The sequence below is a fragment of the Gopherus evgoodei genome, chromosome 1 (assembly GCF_007399415.2).
Source record: "Gopherus evgoodei ecotype Sinaloan lineage chromosome 1, rGopEvg1_v1.p, whole genome shotgun sequence".
NCBI lineage: Eukaryota > Metazoa > Chordata > Testudines > Testudinidae > Gopherus > Gopherus evgoodei.
Genome location: NC_044322.1, coordinates 212,359,725 through 212,382,585, shown reverse-complemented (window position 1 = coordinate 212,382,585; position 22,861 = coordinate 212,359,725). Strand labels below are relative to the sequence as shown.

The 22,861-nt window shown below is 45.4% G+C and overlaps 1 protein-coding gene across 3 annotated transcripts in view; it reads left to right on the top strand.

Moving 5' to 3' along the window:
- Window positions 1-20,691, top strand: part of VTCN1 (V-set domain containing T cell activation inhibitor 1) — a 40,297-nt gene extending 19,606 nt beyond the window's left edge. For 2 of the 3 annotated variants that reach the window (XM_030534522.1, XM_030534543.1), the window contains exons 2-6: window positions 7,843-7,907; window positions 11,626-11,973; window positions 18,216-18,494; window positions 19,637-19,803; window positions 20,563-20,691. In XM_030534522.1, the coding sequence (XP_030390382.1) occupies window positions 7,843-7,907; window positions 11,626-11,973; window positions 18,216-18,494; window positions 19,637-19,758 (814 nt within the window). In that variant the 3' untranslated portion in view covers window positions 19,759-19,803; window positions 20,563-20,691. Of the gene's footprint in view, window positions 1-7,842; window positions 7,908-11,625; window positions 11,974-18,215; window positions 18,495-19,636; window positions 19,804-20,433 lie in introns of all 3 variants that reach the window. The other variant, XM_030534532.1, reaches the window with a different exon arrangement.
- Window positions 20,692-22,861: the final 2,170 nt, after the last annotated feature.

Sequence of the window (22,861 nt, the reverse complement as noted above, 5' to 3'; positions counted from 1 at the left end):
AGGAAAACAATTACAGGTGAAACCAACTCCCAGTCTATTGACAGGCCAATCCCTGCTACCAGCCTACAAGTAGCACTGAGATAAATAGCTGAAGTCTGTCAGAGCTCTTTGGCCCACAGGTAGCAGTCAGAAGCCTTTGATTTCACTAGCAGGAGGCTCTACGTGGCTTGGTGCCATGAGGAGCTGAGCAGGAGGGTGATTTTAACTGACACTCAAGCAATTACACTTTGGAGAGGGGCTCAACATGCACCAGTCTGCAGTGAGAGGGAGAATGTCACAGCCCAGTCTCCTGCACCAAAGGTGGGCCTACTGAGCAGGAGCATTATTTGCCAGCTCTGAAGGCCCCAGCAGGAGTGAAGTGTCCCTGGAAGTGAGAGAACAGAGATTGTGAGGGCAGTGAAGTGAGTGTCCAGTCTCTCCTAAAGTGAAGAATGAATGAATGCAGAGGACAGCAGAGCAAAGGAGCCCTGCCACCAAGCAGTGGGGATCCAGGCCCTGTGGGAGGGGATGGGGAAGTAGGAGGGTTAAACTGAATGGCATCTGGAGGGAGAGGAGGGCAAGCAAAAAGTATGAACAATGCAAATGTGTTCTGAATAAGCATCTAAACATTTGAGTACTTCTCCGACAGTAACGCCAGCTCTGAACCTTTTGAGGCTCCCTCCTCATCAGCCAGTCTGCTCCCCATGACAGACTTCTGAAAGGCACAGGTGCAGGCCTGATACTGATGGAGTTTTTGTGGCATTAAATGATAGACTGGCAATTCCTGTCCTGACCGTTATCTCCATCGCCTTGTCTACACTAGAACTGAGGCACAGTACACCAGTTAACTGGTTAGTCCCATTTGTTACGCAAACAGGTCTGTGGAGCCACACTAGCCACCACTGAACCAGTTAACGATTTGCCTGGTGTCTGAACTAGCCTAAGTTCCCTCTAAGCTGTGTGGCCGCACAGATGCACAGCTGCCTATTAAGCCCCACTCAGGAGCTCAGAGGCACCCCTCCTGCCAGCCCCAGTGCAGACCTCCCCTGGCAGGAGCCCCTCCCTCAGTCCGGCCCAGGCCCACTGGAATGGCTCAGCTGCCGCAGCTGGGGAGAGGTGCCTCTTCCCCTGCTCCGAGCTGTTGCGGCAGGAGAGGGCTGGGGGGAGTCATGTATCCCCACCACATTCCCGGGGAAGCCTGCACCTCCAAACCCTCATCCCCAGCCCCACCCCAGAGCTTGCACCCCCACACCCCAACCCTCTGCCCCTGAGCCCCCTCTCATACCCCAAACTCCTCATCCCCAGCCCCACCCCAGCCAGAGCCCTCACCCACCCCACCCCACCCCAATCCTCTGCCCCAGCCCTGAGCCCCCTCCCACACTACCCTTAGCCCCACACCTAATCTCCATATTGGTGCACATAACAAAATTCATTCTGCACATGGACTTAAAAAAATTAGAGGGGACACTGGCACTAGCCCATCTCTCGACCCATTCAGCTGCAACAGGGTCTTCTCCCTGCAGGAGTGTGGGAGAACATGTCAGGAGAGGTGCTGCTAGCTCAGTTCCTCTGGCAGCTGCGTTGGCCAGTGACCCCGGCTTTAACTAACTGGCCAAGATCTGGCCCCACACCACATTGTATCCCAGTCCCCAGACACGCCTCAGCAGCTTGCAACAAATGAACCAACTGTGGTTGGTTGGCTGAGGCACTGCATGGCTGGAGCCAAGGGTATTAGTGGAGACAGAGAGGAGATGCACTTTTAGGAGTGGTTAATGTGAGGGGCATTTCACAGGGAGGTATATTGGGCGGGGTATGGCTGAAGGGAACATGGGGTGGGGGGGCGGATAAGAGGGGATTCTCAGCCACCATTCATAGCTGAGTGTCTGGCTGAGACAACAACCAGAGTAGTGTGGCTGGGAGCTCCACTCTTTAAACTCCTCTATGGTGGGAGGCTATATGTTAGTGACCTCCAGCTACAATGGCACATAAATAATTGGATGACAGTTAATGTCAATCCTCCTGAAAGGGCTGGGCTGTGTAGCATGACTTGTAGCATGACTGAGTAATGACTAAGGAGCTTTTCAGTGTAGGTGCATAGGTATTATAGTTGTCCAGGAGGAACACAAGATGTTAATTTGACATTGCATTCTATATGATTTTATGAAAATATGCTAATGAGTGTGAATATAATGTAACTGGAATATGCTGCATGCAAAAGGTCTCTTGTAAGGTATCATTACAAAGCTTATAATCTACTGAGTGTGGTCATCCTATTTGTATGTATGTGTCATTCTTGTGTCTAAAACTAGAAATATGAAATATAACTCTGAGGGCCTATTGTAATAATGCAAAGTGTGGGCCATTAATGGTGGTTTGGAATCTTGATGGCTCCCATCAGCCAGGACAATTGACTGTGGATGGCTCTATTGGCAGGCAGGCCTTCCTGTAAGTCAGGCTGGGAGGAATGAAGGCTTGGGGCGTCACAGGACATGTGACCATGTCATCTGGTACTGATATCCATATTAAACCTGATGCTTTTCCGTTTAGGAGGGGTGGGGACCCAGAGAGACAAAAGATTCCCTCCTTTTGCCAAAGTTATAAAAGCGGGTGGAACAGAACAAAGGGTGCTGCAATCAGCTATCACCTGAGCTGGAACAAGGGCTGTACCAGAGGAAAGGATTGGGCCCAGACTAGGAAGGCATCCAGTCTGTGAAAGAAGCTTATTGAAACATCTGAAGGTTAGGTTTTATCCATATTCAGTTTTCTTACTGCACTAGGTTTAGACTTGCGTGTTTTATTTTATTTTGCTTGGTAATTCTCTTTGTTCTGTCTGTTACTACTTGGAACCACTAAAATCCTACTTTATGTATTTAATAAAATCACTTTTTACTTATTAATTAACCCAGAGTATGTATTAATACCTGGGGAGGGGCAAACAGCTGTGCATATCTCTCTATCAGTGTTATAGAGGGCGAACAATTTATGAGTTTACCCTGTATAAGCTTTATACAGGGTAAAACAGATTTATTTGGAGTTTGGACCCCATTGGGAACTGGGCATCTAAGTGCTGAGACAGGAACACTTCTTAAGCTGTTTTCAGTTAAGCCTGCAGTTTGTGGGACGTAGTTCAGACCTAGGTCTGTGTTTGCAGCAGGCAAGCGTGTCTGGATCAAATCAGGCAGCCACTGAAGTCCTAAGCTGGCACAGGAAAAATAGACTCAGAGGTAGTCAAAGCACATTGGGTGGCAGTCCCAAGGGGATTTCTGTGATCCAACCCATCACAGTTAATCATGGCAATTTTTTCTGGTGTAGACTAGGCCACTGTGACAGATTGCACCCCTGTATTCACCCCTTGCACACTATTATAATAATCTTTGTGCAAAGTATCCTTTGTGAGGCATCATTTAAAAATTTATAATTTGCTGGTCATTATTGTCCTGGTAAAATGTGTGTGGCAAAGTTGTATGAAAAGTTATAAGATTCCACTGGGGAGTAGCCAATCAATTCCTCAGAGACAAGGGGCAAGCTAACGTCTCAGTCAGGTGTAAACATAGTCAATGGGCCATTATCTCCTATATGGCTATTCATTGACAGGAAAAGGGGCATGGGCAGAAAAATCTACATCTTAGCAAAGAAATAGCATGAGGTTCCTGTCCACCCAATCTGCCTGTAAACATGATCCCAGCTAGCGATGCTTCTTAATTTTGACCAGACATCCTGTTTTTAAAGGAACAGTCCCATATTTAAGCTCTCCTGCAGGTGTCCTGACTTTTTCTTAAAGACAGGAAAATCGTCCCATATTTTCTGTCTTTTCTGCTTCCTCCCCCTCCCCCGCCATCAGTACTGTCAGGTCCCTGCTCACCAGCTACCCACCCATGAGTGTGGAGTGAGGGATCCAGTGGCCGAAGATGGATGTGGGTGGGTGTGACATTATTGACATAAACTGTGACTGTATAGATCATTATTACAACCAGGGTCCTATGATTGTACCAGTTCTTGTACAGAGGAAGCCAAGTGGGGTGTCTACGGAAAGGTTGTAGTTAGCTGGTTATGATTATGCTGTCTGTATGTGTATATCAGTTTTTTATTTGAAGTTACGAATATTGGTTATGTACTTGTTTTCTCCTAAGTAGCCTCAGTGAAGCATTTGGTCAACTTCTGGAGAAAGGACTATTCTCAGTAAGTGCCCAATCAAGAAACATTTACGTGACAATGGACTTTGGGAGATGCCAGTCGACATCTGAACTTTCCTGGGAATGTTCAAACTAACATGTAAAGACTGGCGTCGGCCTGCAAAAAGCTGAATTGTTCATAGACATGTGACTTGCCCAAGTGGCTACAGACTCCATCTTATTGCTGTGATTTTGCACAGGAGAACAAAGGGGTTTCCGCTCACAAGAGAGAATATAAAAGGCCCTGGAAACCCCTCCATTCTGTCTTCTGCTAGCTCAAAAGATAGCCTCTCCACCCCAAAGAGATGCCTGAAAGAAACTGGAACAAAGGACAGTAACTGTGGGGGTGTGAGTGATTGCCGGACCCAGACTAGGAAGGAGTCTAGTCTGTGAAAGAAGCTTATTGTAACATATCTGAGGGTGAGATTTACTGCATTTAGCTTCCTACTGTATTAGGCTTAGATTGTGTGTTTTTGTTTTATTTTGTGTGGTAATTTACTTTGTTCTGTCTGTTATTACTTGGAACCACTTAAATCCTACTTTTTATATTTAATAAAATCACTTTTTGCTTGTTAATTGACCCAGAATAAGTAAAAGTAATTCCTGGAGGAACAAACAGCTGTGCATATCTCTCTATCAGTGTTATAGACGGTAGGCAATTTAGGAGTTCACCCTCTGTAAGCTTTATACAGAGTTAAACGGATTTATTTGGGGTTTGGATCCCATTGGGAACTGGGTATTTGGGTGCTAGAGACAGGAGCACTTTCTAAGCCGTCTTCAGTTAAGTCTGCAGTTTTTCAGGGACGTGGCTCAGACCCTGGGTCTGTGTTGGAGCAGACTGGTATGTCTGGCTCAACAAGGCAGGGTTCTGACGTCCCAAGCTGCCAGAGAAAAAGGGCTCAGAGGTAGCCTCAGCACATCAGGTGGCAGTCCCACGGGGATCTCTGTGACCCAACCCATCACAGTGTGTAAAGCTGGTGCAGGGGGGAAGATGCAGTGCATGAGACCGGCCACTCCCCCTGCTGGTCTGTCAGCACAGCCCCTGCTGCGTGCCAGCTCTCAGCCAGCAAGGTCACACCCCTTGTTCCATTTCCAGCCAGCGCAGCTGCATGCTGCGAGCTGGTGAGTGCAGGCAGTTCACCAGGTGGCAGCCGGTTATGTGTCACCTCTGCTGCCCACCCATTGGCATATTAGGCTGCATTAGTAGGAGCATTGCCAGCCGATCAAGGGAAGTGATTATTCCCATCCATTTGGCACTGGTGAGGCCACATCTGGAGTATTTCATCCAGTTTTGGGCCCGCCACTACAGAAGGGATGTGAACAAATTGGAGAGAGTCCAGCGGAGGGCAACAAAAAAGATTAGGGGCCTGGAGCACATAACATATGAGGAGAGGCTGAGAGAACTGGTTTTATTTAGGCTGCAGAAGAGAAGAGTGAGGGAGGATTTGATAGCAGCCTTCACCTGAAGGGGGGTTCCAAAGAGGATGGAGCTCAGCTGTTCTCAGTGGTGGCAGATGACAGAGCAAGGAAAAAAGGTCTCAAGTTCAGAAGGGGAGGTCTAGATTGGATATCAGGAAAACTATTTCACTAGGAGGCTGGCGAAGCACTGGAATGGATTACCTAGGGAGATGGTGGACTCTCCATCCTTAGAGGTTTTTAAGGCCTGGCTTGACAAAGCCCTGCTTGGGATTATTTAGTTGGGGTTGGTCCTGCTTTGAGAAGGGGATTGGACTAGATGACCTCCTGAGGTCTCTTCCAACCCTAATCTTGTATGATTCTAAAAACTCTACTTTGAATTTAACATTATTTAAGATAGCCCCCCGGTTGCATATTTTTATTTTTCTTGTAACCATTTCTGACTTTTATGTCTCATTACTTGTGTTCACTTAAAATCTCTCTCTTTGTAGTTAATAAACTTGTTTTATTGTTTTGTCTAATCCAGTGTGCTTACATTGAAGTGTTTGGGGAAGCTCCATTTGATGTGACAAAATCTGTGCACATTATTTCCATTGATGAACTAACAGACCTATATAAATCTGTATTGTCCCCCAGAGAGCTGGGCAGCACAGAACATACACCTCTGGAGGGAAATCTGGGACTGAAAGTTGGGGGTCACCCTGCAGTATAACCAGGCTAGTGAAAGCCACTGTGTGGCTGGTTGCAGCACACAGAGACCAAGCTGGGAATGACTTGCTTGCTGGAGGCTGTTTGTGAGCAGTCTGAGACAAACAACTGGGATAAACAACTTACATACACTTTATGTGTTTTATGACATTTGTTTGTTACCTCCCCTTGTACCTTGTTCCTGATGTCCCAGACAAAACATCCCTATTCGTTATTTTGTTACACTCCAGTCTAGTACAAGATAAGATGGTTTATCCATACAGATGCTCCCCCGACTTAGGCAATCGTTCCATTCTGGAAAGCTTTGCATAACTCGAATTTTGCGTAAATTGTAAATGTATACCCATACGTTATGCAAAAATTTCCACAACTCGAAAATCCTATTTCTGGCTTATGGAACGTTTTCTGTAAGTGTGAATTTGCATAAGTCGGGTCTTGCTTAACCCAGGGAACGTCTGCACTAGCCTTCTGGAATGTATTTAGATAAATGTTTAGTGCCTGCTAACGCCTGTGTTTTAGCAATGCTAGCAGGAACTTTGCCACGTTCACATACTGGACAGTGAACATGTAAGCATCTGCTTTAATGCATGGCCTGACTCTGGTTCACAACCTCTGGTTCATACCTAAGGTCTTGCACCAGGCCCAGTATTCCAGACCCTTTCTCTACTAAACATGCAAGGTGCTGAGCTCTCTGTTTTGACACACCAAAACGTGTGTGAGTAGTCCCATGGGTTTCAGCAGGGCTCCTGGCATGATTACAATTAAATGTGCATCCGTGATTTACTGCCCCAAGGACAGAGTGCTGAGTACCTTGCAGGATCAAGTCCCCAAAACTCAGGCTAAGGTGTCAGAGGGACCCTCAGAACTGGAAGGGCTCCATTTACAGGTCAGAGAGGGCAGATACCACTCACTGGATATCTCACTGGTCTGAGACGGTTGAATGATCTTCCCTAAGAAGCAGGGACCATCACAAACCTCATCCACCTTCCACTCCAAGGGCAAGGTGCAGTTCGTTGTCTTTGCCGTCTCTGATATAAACATAGAACAACATGAGTATTAAAAACCAACCAAAAAACCAACCAGGAAACCCTAGCTAATACAAGACACTCCCTTCACTGTACATGCTTTTTCCCCCAGGGAGGGGATGAGAGAACAAACAACGTGTGACAGATGTTAGTCATGTTGCTTAATGCACTATGGGAAAATGCTCAGATACTGCAGTGATCAGACCAGTATAAGAACCTATATAGAATAGATATGTCAACAAAGGGAAGAAATACTAATGAATGAGATGAGCCAGCCTTTCTCCCTGTAAAAGTCCTGACCTGACCACCCACCCCCAGCTCTGCTGGTGCACCGCATTCCTGGCCTGCACAGCTCACTGCTACTCCAGTCCTGCAAATGTCACCATGATGCTAATCCACCTCACTTTTAGACCTGCAGCTCCCCGTTATCCCAGCTCTGATTTTCTTCCTTGATCAGAGACTGAGAACTATGCCCAAGTGTATGATAATGTTATGATTTAGAGGAGAGAGTCTGTTAAATAATTTTGTATTTTTTTTAATAGCATGATCACCATCATCATAATCCTGGTAGCAGTGATTGTGCTGATCATCGGCTTTGGTGTTTCAGGTATGTGATTACTCGGATTACGTCCTGGCAGCATTTTTTCCCCAATCTGAGCATAGTTCTGTTACATCTTAGTTGGTGTTTTGGAAGCACATGCCACTGGGCAATTATCCTGCTGAAGGATGGTCTTCCCTGCCCCTCCGCCCTGTGAGTTTGCTTCAACTGAAATTTTAGGCTTCTTGTGAATCTCAGAATATTTTAGTACTGGAGAGAGTCTATGATAACTTTTTTAATTGAGTCTGGGGTCCTGCATTCTAATCCTAGCTCAGACCCTAGAACGCTTTTTAGTATCTGCCATAGAATATCAGGGTTGGAAGAGACTTCAGGAGGTCATCTAGTCCAACCCCCTGGTCAAAGTAGGACCAACACCAACTAAGTCATCCCAGCCAGGGCTTTATCAAGCCGGCCCTTAAAAACCTGTAAGGATGGAGATTCCACCACTGCCCTAGGTAAACCCATTCCAGTGCTTCACCACCCTCCTAGTGAAATAGCTATTTCCTAATATCCAACCTAAACCTCCCCAACTGCAGCTTGAGACCATTGCTTCTTGTTCTGTCATCTGCCACCACTGAGAACAGCTGAGCTCCATCCTCTTTGGAACCCCCCCTCAGGTAGTTGAAGGCTGCGCTCAAATCCCCGCTTTCTCTTCTCTTCTGCAGACTAAATAAGTCTAGTTCCCTCAGCCTCTCCTCGTAAGTCATGTGCTCCAGTCCTCTAATCATTTTTGTTGCCCTCCACTGGACTCTCTCCAATTTGTCCACATCCCTTCTGTAGTGGAGGGACCAAAACTGGATGCAGTACTGGAAGCAGTGCTGAATTGAGGGAATAATCACTTCCCTCGATCTGCTGGCAATGCTCCTACTAATACAGCCCAAAATGCCATTGGCCTTCTTGGCAACAAGGGTGCACTGCTGACTCATATCCAGCTTCTAGTCCTCTGTTATCCGGAGGTCCTTTTCTGCAGAAGTCCTTTTCTGTCAAGTCACTTTGTTGTGTCAGTTTTCCCCCTCTGTGGAAAAAAACAGTATGTGATCACGTAATTAAAGACTGTCATAATGCGTATACACAAGAGGGAAGAATTAAGTTCCACAAGCCACTTGATTACTGTCATTTCCTGCCTTCTGAGGGTTTTTTCACTTTGGAATCTTAATAGCATTCTTTTAACGTAGTTTGTTTTGTATATAAGTTCCTAGGGTTTTAAAGAGGAAAAAACAAATTCTGTTTATAAGCAATTATCATGACCACCTCTTACACATTATTATGAGGATTTGCACTCACAACCTTCAACACTGGAGCACATTTGCAACTTGTGCTAACTGGACAGCTCTTCTAGCTGACAGCAGGCACAGACTGCTATACTCTATGGACCAGCTGCTACAGGATTCATATAATAGCGGGTTACATATGCAAGGAAAATCCATTATACAGTCAGCATAGCCAAGTACATAGAAGCTGTGTGGCTAAATAGAGCTACCAAATTAGAGTACTAGGTTCTGTTCCTAGTTCTGCTCTAATATCTCAGTGGGGTGTGAAGCCTTGTTTCATAATGTGCATTGTGAAAGACATGGTGAGTGGATGAAGTGAAAATTAATCTTATGATGTTTTGGCTCCTGGTCCAGTGCACCTTCCCCATGACCAGTGAAATCTGGTGGTGTGGGATGGAGGAGGGATAGAAGGATCCATTTTGTCTATGATTCTATTCGGCCTTTTATACAGCCCTCGGTACTGTAGTACTATCTAAAAGTGCATATGGTGAGATGACTAGTGATCTGTCATGTGTGATTGTTCTTTCTCTCTTCCTCTTCCCATGGAGATTCTGTGTGCTTTATGTTTTATTTTGTTTCAAATAATGTAATCTGTACACTTTGCTATGTGTACTCAAGACAGCAGGCTGAAGCAATGCCCCAGCAATGAAAGGGGATGAGTTTTGTGATGCTTCTTTGTTCCTGGGTAGTTTATTCTAGTTTTGGATCAGCCTCTGAGAAAGCTTTACAAAGATGAGCCCTAGCACTGTGCCTGAGGAATGGAGTAGTCAACCAGCATCCTCATTGCAGAGCTCTAGGCAATCTTTTAGGTATTCTTGTACCAAACTGTTGAGGACCAAGGCCTTGAAGTTGACTTGCTATTCTGTAGGAAGCCACCATAAAGAGCAAGAGCAGGTTTGAGATCCTTACAGTAGTCAGTGTTGCTGAGTAAACATGCTGCTGCATTCTAATCTAATTGAACTTTCCTGACAGCTGAGGGCTTCCTGCCAAGCTATATGGCATTGCCATAGTCCAGATGGGAGAAGACAAAGGCATTTATTACTGAGGCCAGGTCATCATCTGCCAGGATGGGACACAGTCTCCTGACTAGCTGTAGAGGATAGAACATGCTACTTGCAGTTGTTGATAGAACAGGTTGCTTGCCTGTATCCCATTCAGAGGTCAGTTCTGTTCACTCATAGGAAAGAACTAAGGGGAATCAGGAGGAAGAATTGTGTTTACAGTTAATACAATTAAAATTGGGAGGCCAGATAGCCAGCCAGGATGGCCCTAAGCAAATGTCTATCTCCACTCTGACAGCACATTTGATCCCATCCCTTTTTCAAAAGTGTTATGAATATTACTGATTGTGTCATTTGGTATGTATATAGTATCCATTATATAAACCCTTTTTAAATTGGCTTTGTTCACTTGCATTTATACTTTCCCCATTTAATGCCCTTTAGTTGATTTTTTTTCTTTTATTTCTGCTCCATATGTTATCTTTTCTTCCATCTTTTTCAGTCTATTTTCCTCTCCATATCACTGTTCTCTATTTCCTTCTCTTCCCCTTCTTTTCCCTTCCTATTCTGTGTTCTCTTCTGCCTTCTTCCAAATTTCCCACCTCTCTGTCCTCTCTCACTATAAATTCTTTCTTTAACTTCTTTCTATGTGTATGTACAGCACCTAGCACAATGTGATCTCATTTGGGGCCCTAGAAGCTAATGTAGTACAAATAAAAATAATAATAAAGGAGATAGAGGGGCTTAACTGCCTGACACAGTGCTTGTGGTCTGTTGCCTTACATACTTGCCTCGTTAGTCAGTGGCTAACATATTCCTCCTTTTAAAATTCAGTCTCCTTCCTTCTCTTCTTATTTCTTTCATCTGGATACAGGATGACCCAACCTGCCAGGTTGCCTTGGGTGTGAACCAAAGACAATAGGAGAGTTCTGTCTTAGAAGGGAAAAACCCTGAGTTAGGGATTCACTGGGCTGCCAGGCCATCAATACACAAGGGAGATTCAGCCCTGCTTCTGAGCATAATGGGAATTAATCTCATTAAAAACCTCCTGCTGTCTCCCTAGGGTACTTTGGGTGAGAGAGCCTATAGAGGAGTAGAATCAAGCTAGTAGAGAACATGCTTTTATAACCTTTATAGAAACGATTTTCTCTTGTTCTTTTGAGAGGAACAACTTTTCAGAGTGGGAAGGTACATTGTATAAACACCCAAAAGTGCTCTGTAAAAAGTCTTTTTATGAAACACAAGAACCAGACTCCAGTAGCGTTAGCCACACCAGGATCTGCAGTAGCCAGCTGCTAGTGCCCTTCTGAGGTGGTTAAAGGCATTCTGCCTCCGCCTTTGTCATTCACATTGCAGCAAGAGCCAATTAATGCCCAGGGTGTTCTGGCTTGCTGCTGTCCTTTACACATCACATTATCATGGCACTGGCACTGAACGTGTGCTCTTTCATTGCAGGGAGACGCTCCATCAGCGTCACCACACTAACCTCCGCTGGGAACATTGGGGAAGATGGCATCTTGGGCTGCACTTTCGAACCTGACATCAAGCTCAGCAACACAGAGATCCGGTGGGCTAAAGCTGGGGTCTCTGGGATGGTGCATGAGTTTAAAGGCGGCAAGGACCATCTAAAGGACCAGGATGAAGTGTTCAAGGGCCGGACAGCAATATTTGCAGAGCAGGTGATTGGTGGGAATGCCTCTTTGATGCTGAGAGATGTGCAGCTCTCCGACGCTGGTGCTTACAGGTGTTCTGTCACCACATCCAAAGGGAATGGAGAAGCAGGGCTGGAATATAAGACTGGAGGTGAGGAAAACCTAGTGAGAGAGCCAAAAAAGCCAAACCAAACCCAGAAGGAGTTGTTTCCAGAATTCTGTTACTGATGACAGGCCCGGCTAATGTAGATAGGCGCCATGCAAACTGAGCTGCACGGCTCTGCTCATACAGCAGAATCCTCACATTTAGCATCCTCTTCTATTCCACTCCAGGGTCCTGCCAGAGCTCTGCCAACTCATTTCTGTCCAAACATGCAGCACCCTCTTCTCTAACAGTCCTTGGACATTGTACACCTCTGTCAAGTCCCTCACTCTTGACCTACAGCCCTACTGCTAAATCCAGTGCTGGGGTCACTCCACCACTACACGTCTGCCAGTGCTCCTCAGTCCTAATCTGCAACAGCTGCTGCTATTCCATTCCTAAGCCTCGTGCCATAAATCACTCTGTGATGTGGGCAAACACCCTCAAGCAATCAAGGACAGTGTGCTAAATCCCGTGAACTTGCATTTGTACCTGTAGGGCAGTAAAATGAATCCATGATTCTGAAGATAGATGTCAAGTCACGCTACAGCCAACTCTGGAATTCAGCTTCCAGAGCTGTGTGAGCTTCCAGTTAAACATGCATGGGACCTCCCTGCATGAGAGTTTTTGATGAGCCCTTTGGAACTCAAAGGTACAAGGGTAAATCCAGGCATAGCTCCCAAATGTACCAGTCTTTTTCTGTGCTTCCTTCTGTCTCAACTGTTCCTGAGACTTGCTGTATCTTCCCTGTGGTTCTCTAGCAAAACATTTGAGTAAGGAGAAATGAGGGACTAAGTAAGTAATTCACTGTGGGGAATCTGAGGTTTGTGCCCTGCTTCAGAAACTGGCAGGTGTTTGAGACCTGGGAGTTGACAGGTTACTCTGCTCCTAGTGGAAGCAGTGCTTCCTGTCATGTGAGACTAGTGAAAGAGTTGCTTTCTTCTAACACTGCAAAAGGAGCTTTCTTAGGCCTTGTCTTCCCTGGGATTTTTGCATGACATCTGCTGCAGATTCTGCCATGCCAAGGGTATTCTCAAAAAGGGAGTTGCAGCCAGTTTCCTCTCCCTTTGTGCTACTCAGGGACAGGGCCAGCTCCAGGCACCAGTGGAGGAAGCATGTTCCTGGGGAGGTACATGCTAAGGGACGGCATTCCGTCCATTCTTGGGGCGGCTCAGTCCGGGCGGCTTTTTTCTTTCTTTCTTTTTTTGCTTGCGGCAGCAAAAATGGTAGAGTCGGCCCTGCTCAGGGCAGATCAGGACAGAGAATCTGGCCTTCTGGCCTTCATTAGTCCTTCTCTGTGCTAACTGTTCAAATTCACAGGGCTTTGCTTTACTTTGTAGATCTGTAAAATCATGCTAAGTTACAGTAGCTGGAGCAAACTTCTTGTAGAGAAAATATTTCTTTCATCAGTGACATTCGTGCATTCTGCCAGGTATTCCTGACATATCAGGATGAATTTGTGCAGCAGTTTGCTGTCCCCTTCATTCTCCCACTCGACTATATTGTAGATCTCTAATGGACGATTTAACCCACTGTGATCTGTCCAAGGGAAAGATTCTTGCTTCCAGGAAAATTTGAAAGCACTGCAGCAACCTCCTTCCATTCTCTGCCAGAATGAGGCATCTAGAATTATCTGTGGCCAGAAGTGTATTGCTGTAGGTCAAAGGATAAGAGGGTAGGGAAAGTAAACAAGAGAAATGAATGTAGAAGAGTTTCCTTGGAGCTTCCAAAGGAATTCAGGGACTTCCCCTCCCCTTTCCATGTCTTTGCTCTGGGAAATAAAATTATTTTTAAATGCCCCATTTATAAACATAATTTAACTTTTCTGCCATTGACTGTTTTTGCCTTTCTCGGTTGCGCAGCTGACTACATAAAGGGCCTGATTCTAATGTCAGACATACACATTATTTATAGGATCGACCCATCTACCTGGTAGTGATTTCATAGCAATCCAGGTGGGTCTTGTGTAATAATAATTAGATTTTATTAATTATTGAGTGACGGCATCTTCTTTCCATAGCTCAGATCAAAATTAGAGTTGAGTGAACTACTTCTAGCACAGAATTGATTGTCACATCTGTAGCCCTTTCCTGTTTGCCAGTTTCCCACAAACTTTGATCTTTGCTAATTTGTTCATTATTCAAAGACAATAAGAAAAATATTTATTCTAACATTAGTGCCAATGGGTTGGTCATATCATGGCTATTATTTCAGATGTTTACTAGTGGATCCTTGTGATTGTTCACCTAGTGATGCTATAGTTTCTGCTCCATGATTGGAGGCCTGAAACTTTTTGAAAATAGGCTTTAAATTACTAAAACATTGTCATGTTGAAGGTAGTCATGCAGATTCTTCAAGGGCAAGCCTCTGCACTATCAAATATTTACATGAGTGTTTGTGATACTTTTTACTTTGTATGAAAATTTTAGTTACATTCATCCAAATCTTTGACACAGACTGGTTGTGGTTAATCCAGTCACGTTTGCAGAAAGAGAATTAGCATGGTTGTGAATAGCATTGCAGCTAATCTGCAGGTTTCATCATACAGAAGTTCACAGTATTCATCTAGCAGTAGTTATAACTAGCTTTCCATTACTAGCTTGATATGTTTGTTTGTTTTTAACCTTCCTCAGAAAACACCACTTCTAGAATTTCTTATGGGTGCTCTCCTGCTAGAGGAGACTTTTTCAGAGCTATTTCAAGGTAACCAGATACAATATTTTTGAAGACATGGTACTAGCATAGTTGTATTTTCAAAATAAAAAATCAGGGACGCTGTGATGATATTTTTAGGGTCACAAAATAGTTATAGAAAAGGCAAAAATGCACTTTACAAATATGTGTTGGTATTACTATTGCCAGCTTGTGACTAAACAGTAGCACAAACATAATTCTTGGAGTGGAGAATATTTGTTCAGTACTTGAATATTCTGAATTAGTTTATGGTGAAACACTGCATTGACTTTGAGCAAAATAACTGCTTTGAGAGAGTCTACACTCATTTGACTTTTCTCTGCACTCCAGATACTGTTCATCACATTGAACATGTATTCCACTTGACTTTGTTCCAGGTAACACACAGCAATGAAAAAAAAACCAGGACAAACTGATTGGCATGGTAAATCTGGTATAGGTGTCTATTTTACATAAGACCACGCATTCAAAAGAGCTCAACCCTCACAATTAGGGCTAAATTTTCAATCGTGGGTGCTGACTGCTTCTGAAAATTCTGCCATAATAATCAAATCTATCGCTACTATAAATGAGTACAATGCCAGTCAATAGGATTTCACCTGCTTATGTCATCTTTGAATTTGTTTTATGCCTGTAAGAGCTCATTTCACTAAAGAGTTATATGGATTGTACGTCACTGGATGTAGTTACCATAAGTCAGTACATGCACATGGCGTCCATACATGTTTAATGTGCTTGCTGTTACACCCACACCAGTGCTGCCCTCAGCCATATGAGTGACAATGTCTTCTGGGCATACATCCCAGAGTTCCCAGACCCCAGCCACATTGCAGTGCTTTGAGGATGATTGCGAATGACCTTTGGAGACACCTTCATGAGCAGCCAGGGGAATTGTGAGAGGAGAGGTCAAACTCTTGCAGCTTTCACAATTTGAGGACCCTTCCCTGACAACCACCCATCACTGTTGGGGGAAAAAAAATCCCCCAATTCCTTGTGGGCTGGTTCTCCATGATAATCATGGATCCAGAAGTCACCAACTTTTTAAAAAGTTCCAGCCCAACCACATGGGCCCCAGTTGCAGGCCAACTTGTTTAGAGACTAATTTGCAAATGCTCTTTCTAGAGCATGGAGGCTGCACAACCCCAAAAACTGTTATCTCTGGTATAGCAGGGGTGGCAGCATTAGCAACTGACAGCCTAACAATGGGGGACTGAGCAAGAAGAACGGGCCTGTCGTAATTAGTTGAGTGAATGGCTGGATGGGCTTCTGGCGGGTGAAGTGCACACAGTCAATCAATATTATTAGACCAGGCCCAAGGGTACAAAATACTGGTACCTCATTGTTCTTCAGACCTAGGCTGGGCAGCAGCAGTTCTGAACTCTCACGTAAGGAACTCTGCTTTTCTGGAACTGAAGCACCAGAGTATCAGGATGCAGGGCCGCCCAGAGGATTCCGGGGGCCTGGGGCTGTTGGCGGCAAGCGGCTCCGGTGGACCTCCCACAGGCGTGCCTGTGGAGGGTCTGCTGGTCCCGCGGCTCTGGTGGAGCATCCGTAGGCGTGCCTGCGGGAGGTCCACTGGAGCCACGGGACTGGCAAGCTGCAGGGCACCCCCTGCGCGGCGAAATGTCTAGAGCTGGCCCTGTTTGGCAGCGGGGGGCCCCCGCCGCGGGTCTTCGGGGCACTTCGGCAGTGGGTCCCGGAACGGAAGGGCCCCCCCACCGCCGAATTACTGCCGAAGACCGGGTTGCACTTCAGCAGCAGGTCCCGCTTTGGTGGTAATTCACTGGTGGGGGGGGGTCCTTCTGCCCCCCCCCCCCCGCTGGCAAAGACCGGGAGCGGAAGAAGCTCCAGGGCTCGGCCCCGCAAGAGTTTTCCGGACCCCCTGGAGCGAGTGAAGGACCCCGCTCCAGGGGCCCCAAAAAACTCATGGGGGCCCCTGCGGAGCCCGGGGCCTGGGGCAAATTGCCCCCGCTTGCACCCCCCTCTGGGCGGCCCTGTCTGGATGAGAGGCCTTGTTGTCTGTGCAGAAGCTTATGGCAATTAGCCTGGAGGAACTGGCTACCTCTGATTGGTGCAGGTCACTTGGTAACCAGTTTGGAATCAGTAAATCCTCTGTGGATTCTGCAGTGGTGGAAATTTGTGATGCTATAAATCAGTGGGCCCCAAACTTTTTACCTCGCAACCCTTCCTTACCCTTGTCTGCACCCTCGGGAGCAGGCCTATGGCTCTGGGAAGGGGGGATGCAGACGGGGTAAGGGGATCAAGGCTGGGGCCACAGCTGGGGGCAGAGGGGGGAGTGGATCCTCGGCCAGGCCAGGCCAGGCCCCTCAGTGTGATGCTGGCAGCCACAGCCAGGAGCAGATCCCGAGGCATGGGCTGGCAGCTGGGGCCAGGAGCAGAGCTGGGTGGAACTCTGTCCCTGCCCCCTAGAGGGCTGGTCCTTGCCCCAGTCGTGCTGCCTCTGAACATTACTTGGTACCCCCAGATTAAAGACCTCTGCTATAAATGGTAGTAATTCTACAAGCACATTTGCCTATTTTTCTTGAATATATTTTCTCTTCCTTGTTGTTATGTGAAAGATTCTCAGAAGAGGGGAAAGTGGCTAGTTGACTAAAAGGGAAACAGTGACCCTGACTCTACACTTCAATCAATGTCAACTGGAAAACTAAGAACAATATTTTGCCCTCTAATCTTTTGGGTACAATAATCATAGGAATTCCTTTTCACAACAGTAAATAAAGTGTTCTGTGAGAAGTGTTTGGATAGCATTTTAAAAAGTGCCTGAGTTAAGAACACAGGGGGAATTGGTGCTCCTAACTCATGAAAGCACCTCTGAAACTCCCACTTTTTGTTTTAAGTTGACTGTCTCTTTAATTGTTGTACAGAGTGTTGTAGCCCTGTTGGTCCCAGGATATGAGAGAGACAAGGTGAGTGAGGTAATAACTTTTATTGGACCCACTTCTGTTGTGGGGAGAGACAAGTTTTTTAAATTATACAGAGCTCTTCTTCAGGTCTGGGAAAGGTCCTCCCAGTGTCACATACAAAATGTTACCCTCACAACTCCCTCAGGCTGCAGCAATTTGTACACTTACTGCTTCCACAGTGGAGGTTACAAGCCTTGTGAACCCCCCCAGAGGGCCCATTGCTGTCAGGGGCTAAGCACTTAGCTCCCACTGATTTCAGGGGGTGCTCAGTATCCCAGAGGGGATGCCTGGTTTCTCACAGGATCAGGCCCAGATGCAGTAAGGTTCAGGGTTATTAGCACTGTAGGTGCCTCAGTGGAACTTGTTAACTGTCTGGGGCTGAATGTAGAATTCCTTATACCTGAGCAACTTTCATTTTCCAAGCTAACTGCCTCGAACTCTGCCTGCCATGGAAGGATGAAGACTGATACTTGAATCTCTGGTTTCAAGGTAAGTAGGTACAGTGCTTAGATGTTACAGCAATAGTCACTCTAGAAATAAGATACAGAAGACAGGCACAGCAGGTATTTTATACCTGATGTCTAAAGGTTCCAGTTTTGTTCACCTCTCTTCTCTTTTTAACTGATTCTACAGCTTTCAGCTCTCCAGAGATGCACGTGGATTACAACAGCAGCATGGACACCCTGCGCTGTGAGGCTCCCCGGTGGTTCCCTCAACCTGTTGTGATTTGGACCTCACACAATAACACAAGGGACAATTTATCTGAGGTCTCCAACACCAGCTTCAAGCTGAACTCTGAGAATGTGACTATGAATGTGGTATCTGTTCTGCACAACATTACAGCTAATACTACCTATACTTGTGTAATCAAGAATGACATTGCCAAAGCTACAGGGAACATCAAAGTGACAGGTACCTTCCAGCACCACTTAAAGGCATTAGACATGGGATGAAGATGTGTTAACTACTGCATGTGGGCTCACGCGTTCTGGAATTTGGAGTTAGCTACAGAGCCTTTCCAATTGCTGGTTCTAATCCAGACCCCAGCTGGGGTTGGCTGGGTGGCTCAGGGGGACTATGGGACCTTTCACCTCCCTGTTGCTTGTTCTAAATCTGCTCCTAGTTTAGGGCTTGTCTACACGTACAACGCTGCAACTGCACCGTTGCACTGCTGAAGCACTTTAGTGAAGTTGCTACTGTGCAGATAGGAGAGCTTCTCCCATCGGCATAATTAAGCCACTTCCGTGATTATGGCGGTAGCTACGTTGATGGGAGAAGCTGTCTCGTCAGCACAGTGCTGTCTGCAGCAGGGTTAGGTCAGTGTAACTGCATCATCTGTGGGAACAGGGGTTTCACACCTCTGACTGATGTAAATTTGTGGTGCAGACCTGGACTCAGTCAAAGGGAAATTTATCTGAGCATATCTGAAAATATTCTTACCGAGTAATAAAGTCCACAGATCCACTGTGATGAGTCTTCAGCCTGCATGTAATTTAGGGGCAGAACTGGACCTGTCAGTCACTGACACTAGGGGAATGTATTGACAATTGAGAACTTCCGTAGCTGGGATCATTCCATTTGACGGTCTCTCATTTGAGATGGTGTTCACTACAGCTTGACAAGTCAAACTCTCTCCCCTGCTGCAGAGCACGGGAATAGAGCTGATAGTGCAAACATTTGGAAATTTGAAACTGTTTGATGAGCTCTCCATGGGGATACTTTCCTCTAACATAAAAGCACCTTTATCTGGATGACTGCAGATGTTCTGTTTGTTTCAAAAGTGGATTGCATCTTTTGGACCTTGTTGTTCTGAAGGAAATTTTCAGATAAACTCAGACAAATTTTCCTACACTTCACCATGCTGAGGTCCACGGAACTGTCACAATGGGAATTTCACAGCAGTGTGCCTCCAGGATGGGAAGCAGGATCATTCTTTACCCATGGACATTAAGGAAAGGAAACTCTGGATGCTCATCTTCCCTGTGGTGGGAACAAATACATGAATAAGATAATTGTGCCCTTCATTCTGGCAGTATTTTTTTCTTCCTTTACAGATTCCAGCATCAAGAAGACAGTTCATTTGCAGCTATTGACCACGAACATGGCATCAGGCTCCTTATCCCCTCTTGCCCTTTCCTGGATACTTCTGTCTCTCCTGTACCTGATGGCTTTGTAGTGCTTGATCTCCATAAAGAAATGTGAAGAGGAGTTGGAACTGGAGGTAAGATTGGAAGAAGTGCAGAGGACAGATCAGTGTATGGAGACTGTCATTACTGAGCCTTATTAAAGCAACAGGTTGGATCCCAGACCTCTGTGGCTATGGTAATAGCTCTTTTTGCTGGCTGAATCTCCCCCACTCCCGCTTTTGAAGCTAGCATTACAGATGTGTCCTTTCCTGGCTTCCTTCATTCTCCCACATCCCTCCCAACTTTCTCTGATTCTTTCCCTATATTCCCTCCCTCCTTCCCAAATGCTTATTCTTCTACTCAACCCCTTCTGCCTCACATCCTTCCCTGCATGGTCAGAGGCTCAACAGTGCACAGTGCAGCAGGAGACAGCAACAGGTAACCAACTAAAACAAAAAGCCATTGGTCTCTCCCTACAGGACAGATAGCACAGCTGTGCTGAGTCTGAGAAGAAAACTTCAGTTTTGTCTTCCCTGTTGGACTCAGAACTGTCACTATGGCCACCTTCAGGCATGGGGTTATAGAGAGGAACTGACTAGCAGCAGCATCAGATTAGTGCGGGCTTTGCTGCTGTTACTGGGTGGTTGGTTGGTTGATGGACCTGGGTTTAAAAAAAAGATGTCAGATGGGATGGGACGTTAATTCATTTTTCTTGTATCTGAAAGATGAAGAATTCCACAAGGATACCAGGCAAGATTAAGTAGGAAGGACGACGTCTTAATCAGAGGAATGAGATACATTTTCTTTCTTAGATAATGTAGTGATCAAAACTTTGTTTTTATCTATCTATAAAGGCTCTATCCATGATCACGCAGCTGGAAAAAGGACTTGCCACATTGGATCAGATCAATGATGCCTTGAGTTCAGCATATTATAATATGCAAATTGTGTATTTTTTTCTTAAAATGACCTATAACATTTGATTATCTAGGCCTCACTAATCTATCAGAATTCTCTGAATGTGTCAATAAAACAGTGGATGAAAAAACTGGTTGATAATTTATTTGAACTTTGTCGAAGACTTTTTAAAAGTCCCATACAGAAGAAGCTTTATAGTCATGATGTGAGAAGCTGGCTAAGAGAGAAAACAAAGGCTGGGAATAAATGAATTTTCATCATGGCAAAGGGTGAATGGTGGGGTGCTATATTAGGGTTTTGGTTGTTTAATATATATTAATTTGGAAAATAGTGATTTGTGAAGTAGCAATACTTGGAGATGACCCAAACTCTATTTAGGTTACCAATACCAATAAGAACCAAGGGACCTAACCAAGCTGAGTGAGTAGGCAACATGCTGGCAGATAAAATTCAGGGTTGACAAATGAAAGTAATGCATACTGGAGGTAATAATTGCCAATTCAGGGAAAGGAGCTGAGCATCACTGCAGACATCTCAATGAAAATCTCTGCTGAATGTGCAGAAGAGAACAAAATGTTAGCATGCAGAAAGGATGAGAAGGCAAATAATATGGAGAACATTATAATGCTATTATAAAAGTAATCTAGGATATTGTGTTGAGTTCTGGTCAGCTGCTTTAAAAAAAGATGTAGTAGAAGTAAAGGGGGTTCACGGAGGAAAACTGGTCAGGAACATTTTGACAACACTTTTCAATTGGAAAGTGCTGATTTATTTTAACAAAGCTTTTGCAGAAACATGTTTTGATGAAACTTTGGTTGGAAGATTTCTGATTCTGGGTGTGATTTCTAATCAAAAGCAGAGTGCACCACACCAGAATAGCCTGGTGGTTAGGGGACACATCTTGATTGTAGGAATCAAGCCACAGCCAGGACTTGAACTTAGGGCTCCTCATCACAGCTGAATGCTCTAATCACCTGGCTTTTCTAGGGGGGAAATCTCTCATTCAAAAGCTTTTCAAAAGTCTTGGATTCTTTCTGCATCGGAACACAAATGTTGAAACCGATAAAAAATTTTCACAAACAGAAATCTTGTTTTCCAGCCAACCCTATTCACAGATGGATGACAAAAATGATCTGTAGTTTGAAAAACTCTCATATGAAGAGAAATTGAAAGAACTAGGATAGTTTACCTTAGAAAGGAGCAAATAGGAGGGGACACAAATATATAAAATAAGCAATGGTCTAAAGACAACAGATTTCTAACTCCTATTTATCTTGTCTCGTAACACAAGAACTAGGGAACAGTCACAATGAAATTGAAAGGTGACAAATTTAAAACTGGTGAAAAGGAGAGTTCGTAACTGGATTGTTGAACATACTGCTACAGAATACTGAGGACGAGATCTTAGTAGGATTAAAAAAGATACTATAGATATTTACAGTAAAAGCTGTTTTATCCAGCACTTCATCAGCCAGAAAGTTCAATAAACCAGCATTTCTGATCTTCAGTGAAATTCCAGTTTACAGTCCAGTTGGCACAGGGCCAGCAGGGGGTTGGGGTGTGGGAGGGTGTGTGGGGAATGTGGGCTCTGGGAGGGAGTTTGGGTACAAGAGGGGGCTTGGGGCAGCAGGTTGGGGTGCAGGGTGCCAGATCTGGGGGGCACTCACCCCTGGCAGCTCACTGCAAGCGGCAATCTGTACCAGCTGCTCCTAGGTTCCCGGCCAATGGGAGCTGCAGAGCTGGCACGCGGGGCGGGGGCAGCACACAGAGCCACCTGCCATGCCTCTGCCTAGGAGCAGCTGGGACAGATCACCTCTTGCAGGTACCCACCCAAGGTGAGCAACCCCTGGATCTGGCACCCTGCAACCCCTCCCATGCCTCAACCCGCTGCCCTGAGCCTCTTCCCGCACCCAAACTCCCTCCCTCTTAGTTAACCGGCATTTTTCACTTACCATCACCACCCATTCCCTCAACATGCCAGATAAAACAGCTTTTACTGTATATGGATAGCAAGAATATTAAATGATTCTTCATATAGTAATTAACTAGTTATAGAGCCAACAAATGCTAAAGAAATTATTTATCAAATAAATCATTCAACCAGTAATGGCAGTAACATTCTACCAGCTCTCATCAGCATGCAGATCCACAAATCCTTTTGCTGGTCATACAATTATTCAGGCCTAATAACATCTCTCTAGTTTTAGGCTTTCGGACTGCTTGGAGAGTGAATTG